This window comes from Drosophila teissieri, chromosome X (genome assembly GCF_016746235.2).
Source record: "Drosophila teissieri strain GT53w chromosome X, Prin_Dtei_1.1, whole genome shotgun sequence".
NCBI classification, from domain to species: domain Eukaryota; kingdom Metazoa; phylum Arthropoda; class Insecta; order Diptera; family Drosophilidae; genus Drosophila; species Drosophila teissieri.
Window position 1 is genome coordinate 15,438,351 of NC_053034.1, and position 7,436 is coordinate 15,445,786.

Below are 7,436 nucleotides of genomic sequence, written 5' to 3' on the forward strand. Positions count from 1 at the left end.
ATGCATTTCAATTTGCTTGATTTAATTTAACGCAAAGGCCTTTTTATTTAGTGCAGAAATATTGCGTAAAATAATTTTTTCTCAGCCGTTAGCTTATTGCTTAAAAGCCATGCTTTTTGTATGGTATCTTTATAGAAATATTTCATTTCCGTTGGATTTTTTCGTTTTTATTTTTGTGGCTGGCTTAATTCAATGTTTAAGACTCGTTTTTGGTGGCGTCTCATCGCCACGACAGTTGTCATCGTCCATTTGTGCGTAAGGTCGTGACACACATTTGACAAAGAGGACCGACCTGTCCTTTGGCCTCCATCCACCAACAGCCACCCACCACCCACTCCCGCCTTCCGCCTCCCAGGGACCAGTGTCCATTCCAGGGCCTTTGTTGTTTAGGTTTCGGGCTTGATTAGACTCCAAGTATGCCTAAGCCCATGCGTGGTGGTGATGGTGGTGGTGGTGGCCATGTGGTTGCAAGTGGGTGTTGGTGGCTGTGGGTGGCTGTGGGCTTGGGTGGTTGGGTGTTATGATGGCTCAGTGGCTAGGTGGTTCGGTGGATCGGTGGCTCGGTTTGGCTGACCTTGCTGTTGGCCCGGTCTTGGAGCGGGGCCAAGTCAAGTCAAGTCAAGAAAAAGAGCGCGACCATAAAAGTGACTCTCGGAAATGGAAACAGACATGGAAACGAGCAGATAAAACAATAATTGGAAGTGGGTATGAACCAGGAAATTACGGACCTTCAAATGGCCCAGGTAAATTAGTTTCGTTTAAATCCAACTTTTGTGTTGGCAAAAACAGGATAGCTGCATGGGATAGCTGCATTATGTACACATATCTATGAATTTTGAACACAAGAATTTTTGTTTGAAATAAAATCATATGATAACAACTTCTGTAGATGTGGAAATCGTTTAAATCACATCGATGTAATGTAGGATATTACATATTTGGCGGGCAGTGCATATCAGGATTGTTACTCATACGCCTCGTTGGCCTGGGATTTTTACCAGTCAAATGAGGACGAAAGACAACACGCGTTGGTGATAAAGGGGGTGTTAGGGAAGGGGGGAGGGGGGAGGGGGAGGCAAGGCTAGCATAATAATAATAATAAGAAACAGAAGCAACAATAGCAATTAAAACGGCGGCAACAACAAATAGAAATGTGATGAAAATAAAAACAGAAGTGAAAAGACGTCATTCATTCTCTAAACTTACCTCTCTTGGGCCTTACACTGCACGAAATCGTGCAACTAAACTAGTACTTTTAAGCTAAAACTTATGTTTGAAAAGGATTTCGGACTTAGAGACTAGGTATCTTATGGGTAATAAGGAGTATCCATGGATTGAAATGGTAATATGAAATGGAAAGTGGCGCTTTTCTCAGTGATCCTGCCACCATTTGCCCGCTTTTAATGACGCAGTGGCAAACACTCGGAAGGCGTCGACCCACTTGGCTCAAAGGGGGCGTGGTGAGTGGTGGGCCGCACGCGTCCCACATGTACATATGTGTGCACATATGGGCATTTGTGTGTGTGTGCGAGTGGGTGTGTGTGCGCGCTGAGCAGCTGTTAAATATTTGCTCAGTTCTTTTTTCGTTCTCGCTGCAACCATTTGAAATGTATTAATAATTGTCAAATGTTAAATTAGCCAAGCGAACACAAGCTCAACTCGTTCGTTCGCTCGCCAAGGAAGCCATTCCAGGGCCCCAAAAGAGACAGCTTTGTCACGACACAATACACAGCGAGAATAGCCTAGTAACTTGGAAGCACAATACACAGCGAGAATTGCCTAGGAACTTGGAAGCCCACCGCGGGAATAACCTAGTAACTTGGAAGCACAATACCCAGCGAGAATAACCTAGGAACTTGAAGTGATCAAACTTTGAAGCACTTTCTTGATTTAATGGTTTTTCATATTACGGGTCTGGGTGCTGATTAATGATATAATATTATTATAAAGAATATTTATACTTCATTAACTCGAAAACGCTATATTCTACCTGTTACAAACTCCGCAACGAATTTAGTATACCCTTTTACTATACGACGCGTATATTTTTTTCTGTGGTGCACTGGGAGACAGCGGAGCATTTTACCGGCGCCAAAAATATGCGTAAAATGCTGGAACAGCTTCAACGCAGCAGCAGCAGCATTTGATCCCCTCACCTCCCCCCTGGCTTAAATCCCTCGCCACCCCCGCACCCAGCAGCTATTCTAGGCACCGCATTAGGAAAGTCGAAGGGAAATATCCTGCGCCTGGGACTTTTCCTCGCTGCCAGCGGAAACATTCCGCAGAGAGAATTTCCCAGTCCGTACTTCTCGCATGCTAGAGATTTTGCCATCAACTGGCTTGAAAAGAAGCATTTAAATGGTAGAAAATTTGTAGAAATCTAAGCTAATTTTATTCACAAAATAAATATTAATTTGCTCATAATTATTTTTGGAGCTAATTAAACAGCATTTTTTGGAGACAAAGCTGATTAAATAGAAAAATATGTGCGTGTTCATTAAAAGGATTAAAGGTATGCGTTGTGATTTAAAAAAGAATTTAAATCAGCTTTAATAAGGAATTTCTTGTTTCAAATTGTTTCTGTACTTTAAATGACACACACACATTACATAAATATCCATGGGCAAGCTTCTGTGTGTTGGTAAGTTTTATGGAATTTAAGCCGCATTAAAATGAAATTAAATATTCATGCAGAATTTTAGCTGGCAAACGCGAAAAGGAAGAGGAAAGCGGCCAACAGAAGCGATGTTGATGATAATGATAATAATAATAATAATAATAATATTGACAACAATGACAGCGCAACTGACACGATTTCAGTTAAATGACAGATGCAAAAAGAAGCACGGAAAATAATGGCCGCGAAATAAGAGAAAAGTCAAACGGCGTTCGTGGCACTTTTTATGTCTACTAATTATTCATTAAAGAACAGATTTCCCATTTCCCAGCATTACGAAGACGCCGAACAAAAACACAACAAAAAGACATTCGGCAAATTGGATTAAAACTATCAGTATGCCATTCTGCCACTTTAATCTGGTTTTAATGTTGAGCATTTGCCATGTAAAGTGCATAATAAAATTGTAGAAAATTTAATTATGCGCAATTAATGCGCATTAAATGCACGCAACAGCAGGCGGCGAATGATCCTGGATGGGCGGGAGGGGCGGCATGGGCGGTGTCCTGTCCGGAGGGGCGTGGCCATTGATGTCGGCTAATTGACTGCCATCGAAGTGGGCGGCGTGGGGGTGGCATAACCAAATGCTCGGTCAGCTGCTAATTAACATTCTCAGTGGGCGCCGGCGATTGATGGAGGCGGAAAAAACGACGACGACTCCATGCTATCTAAGCCAGATTGCGAAGGCTGCCATGTCCTGTCCAAGGAGCGGCTGCAAATTGCCAGGATTGCCAGGCATCAACAGAAAGCGCGACCCTAACTGTCAATTAAAATCGCCCTCCAAAAGCAGGCAATTCAGTTTTCGCACGAAAAGAAGCGAGAAAAGTGTGCCTAGATGTAGAAAAAGGAATTAAATCTTTTACAAATGCCAAAGAAACAATGTACCCTTTTACTCTTTTAGTAGCCATATTTTCATTGCAATTTATAAAAACATTTAGACATCAATTTACCCTTGAAAATGTGTGCTTAGATCCCTCAAAATCAATCGCCTGGCAGTGCTCATAAACATACGGATCACACAGCCAAGCACATTTAAAGCAAACTTTCGGTAGCATTTAAATAACACTCAAAATTTTGAATTACCAAATTTCGAAACAAAATCCAAATCTAGAGATGGCGAACGAGATTTCCTACTGGAACGGCCAGCCGGTGAATTCGCCCATCTTTCCGCAGATGGGCGATGCCATGAGCGCCAATGCGACCGCCTTCGTCGACGGCCAGTGGAGCAGAGCGGCATCGTCCTGCGGCCAAAGGACTCAACCGATGTCGCAGGCAATGGGCGACTTCCGGCCAATGAGCTGTGCTCCAATGCCCGCCAGCTACTTTGGCCAGCCGCAGGTTCCGCGTTCTGGATTTGGAGAGGATCAGGGACCCTGCGAGCCCTGCATCGACAATGGAGAGGCCTTCTGCGCCTACAATGGACTGGACATGGGCTGTCGCGGCGGTGATAAGGGCGACTTCTGGTAGGAAATCTGGTGTCCCATCCAAGAGCATCCAAGTTGTTGGTGGATTATATATCATATTGCGGTCTTTGCTAGCAAAAAACCCTTCTTTTTGAAATACTGTCTAATAATGTCTAATTTAAAAGAGATTTCTTTAGAAATATTACGGATAAAACACCTCGCAAGCTGTTAATTATAGCTTTTACAGGAATGCTCTTTCCAGCATTAGCTATGGAATACAAATCATTACAGCATTTTATGTTTTACTTCACTGCAATTTCGCACAGCTGTCGTTTGAGAAACGACTGCAGTCGAAATAATAGCGCCCATAAATTGATATAGGAAAAAAGGATAGCAAATGGCTTAGTAAAGTATCAATTTCGTGAAAGAGCTTACACACTTTGGACTCTTCGCTTTTGAGAATGCTTAAAGTAACCAGATAGCAAGAGCAAATATGTGTGTAATAAAGCAGTAGAGCTATATAAATATCCAATTCTAATAAAACTTATTTTTAAACGCAGAAAGTGCGCAATTTAGCTCTATAATTTCGCATAGTAAAATGTGTTTAAGTAGGGATCCTGACCGCAACCGTGTCCTCTATCGGATGCATTATCCTTGGCATTGCCGTGGCTACAAATTTATGGCGAGCCCCCGGCTCCGTTTGATTGCGAATATTATCTTATTTTATGTCAACTCCTTGCCACTTCCCGCTCCCCTTGGAGGCCATCAAATGCAAATGTTTATGGCGGAACACGCCCCCTTTTCCGACCCACACCACAGCGCCCATGCATTTTGCATGCCGATGGCGCTGGCGCTCGCTTTTTATGGGTGTGTGCAGTATTTATGGCCCAACTATGGCACCTGCCCCTCCCCCCCCTCTCCCCTCTCCAGCGGCAACCATTCCATTTGGCCATCCATTTTTTCGTATTTAAAAAATATATTTAATGAAATTCCTCGCTGCGCGTTGACTATTTAACTTCGGTCGCGATTTCATTTCCACAGCTGCACGATAGAGAATTAATGCCCCGCCGCTGATCAAATCGATATGCAACTGCCTGTGGCACGTTGTAATGGCTTTCAATTGATAACAAGAGAGAACGCTATAGTCGAGTTCCCCGACTATCTGATACCCGTTACTCAGCTAGTGAAAATGCGAAGGAGTCTTCAGCACAGACAGTTTTTGGTGGTTTGTGGGCGCTAGAGTGGGCGTGGCAAAAAGTTTTTTGGCAAAGCGATAGAAATTTAGAAGACTAATACAAAAATGAAAAAATATTAAAACATTTTTCAAAAGTGTGGGCGTAGCAGCTTTGGGCGGTTTGTGGGCGCTAGAGTGGGCGTGGCAAAAAGTTTTTTGGCAAATCGATAGAAATTTATATGACTAATACAAAAATGAAAAAATATCAAAACATTTTTCAAAAGTGTGGGCGTGGCAGTTTTGGGCGGTTTGTGGGCGTTAGAGTGGGCGTGGCAACATGAATCGACAAACTTGCGCTGCGTCATTGTCTCAGGAGTCAGTATGCTTAATCTCAACTGTCTACCTTTTGTAGTTCCTGAGATCTCGACGTTCATACGGACAGACAGACGGACGGACGGACAGACGGACAGACGGACAGACGGACGGACAGACGGACATGGCCAGATCGACTCGGCTATTGATCCTGATCAAGAATATATATATATATGGTCGGAAACGCTTCCTTCTGCCTGTTACATACTTTTCAACGAATCTAGTATACCCTTTTACTCTACGAGTAACGGGTATAAAAAGAAAAAAGGATATAGTAACAAGCGTAGCAATAGGCCAACGCACTTCTTTGAATGTCCTGCAATCGCAGCTAATCCGAAATTTGTACTGCGATTTGTTTTGCACTCCCGGCAAATTTCGTATTCGTTTTGCATTCGGGGAAATTTCATTTTGAACAAGAAGTTTTCCAAAACAAAACTTTGCCCATTGCACACACACATGTTTGGTGTGAGGGGGGAGGGGGGCGAGGGGCAGGCGGTGGCATGAGGGGGCGTGGCCGATTGGTGACCCCATAAAACTTTGAGCGTTCGACCGGCAGAAGCCAAAACAATGGCATAAGTCATTTTTAATTGCCTTTTATCGAGCGCATGAATGGGGATATTTCTTTGGTAATTGGAAAATATTTTGCGACCCCACTGGCTTCAGTTCACTCGAAAAATAGGCAGATGCAGTATTTATGCTCTTTTTGAAACGTTTAATTGGGGTAGCAAATAGGTTTGAATTGAAAAATGGTAAGGTAGTAGCAAAAGTATTTATATTTTTTGCAACTATTTCAATCGCTTGATAGCTTTGTATGTATTGCATACTTAAATCTATGATACTACATGTATCACTCATTAACTCTGCATTTCAAATTCAGTGCCTCGAAATAGTTTTGAGTGTATACAGCGTTCTTTTTTCCCACTGTATTTGGGACGACTCCCGCTGCTTGGCCACGCTCAACTTATTAGTGTCATTTGTTGTTTTTTTTTTTGTTGTTTTCGGTTGGCGGGCAAAGTCTGAAAAATGACAGGCGCCGCAGCGCCACTGACATGACAGACATCCTGTTCCCTGGGAAACGGAAACCGGACAGCCTCCCCCACCGAATTTTCCCATTTTCCCACTTTCCCACTTTCCCACTTTCCCGCTTTCCCATTTTTTTTTCGCTTTTCGCTTTTCCGCCGCGCCGCACAGCACTTTCCTCTCATTAGCGTGCGGCCATAACAAGTAGCCGACCCGTTGACCGTTGACCGTTGGCCGTGCGGCTAACTTATGCAAGTTACTTACCTGTGCTTTCACCTGGCTCCCCCCTACCCCTACCCCTCCCTGCAGCCTATTCGGATTTATGGGCCTGGCCATTAATCAAAGCCAACAGCAGGTCCTGGTTTAGAGCCTGTTTTGATTGCCGGAGGAGCCGCAAATTTATGCCCACTGAACGGGCCCGCTTGAACATTCAATTTTTGAAATTGCCTGCGAAAATGTTGAGATTGCAGATGGCTGAAATATGAGTTTTGGTAGCAGGAAGATGCTTGTCGATAATTATTGTGTGCCAGCACTGCGGCTGAGGAAAATCCCAGGGAAATGTGGTCATTTCCCTGCGGGCAGCTGTGGGTCGCTGAGGTTGCCCCTCATAATTGGAGATGGAATGAGAATCCCTTTTTATTTTCCCAGATGCACTCGGCTCCTGGCATATTGACAGGGCACATGTTTGCCCACATCCCGTCCAGATTGCCGCTTCTTCGGTGCGTGGACAGTGGTGCGATGGTCCGATGGTCCAAGTAGTGCCCTATAAATAATGGGATTAAAAATTTCA

The 7,436-nt window shown here is 43.8% G+C and overlaps 1 protein-coding gene across 1 annotated transcript; it reads left to right on the top strand.

The window, feature by feature from the left end:
- The first annotated feature begins 3,670 nt into the window (after positions 1 to 3,670).
- Positions 3,671 to 4,362, top strand: LOC122624633. The gene has a single exon (XM_043804292.1). The coding sequence runs from the start codon at positions 3,791 to 3,793 to the stop codon at positions 4,142 to 4,144; it is 354 nt and encodes a 117-aa protein (XP_043660227.1). The 5' UTR covers positions 3,671 to 3,790; the 3' UTR covers positions 4,145 to 4,362.
- The last annotated feature ends 3,074 nt before the right edge of the window (positions 4,363 to 7,436 follow it).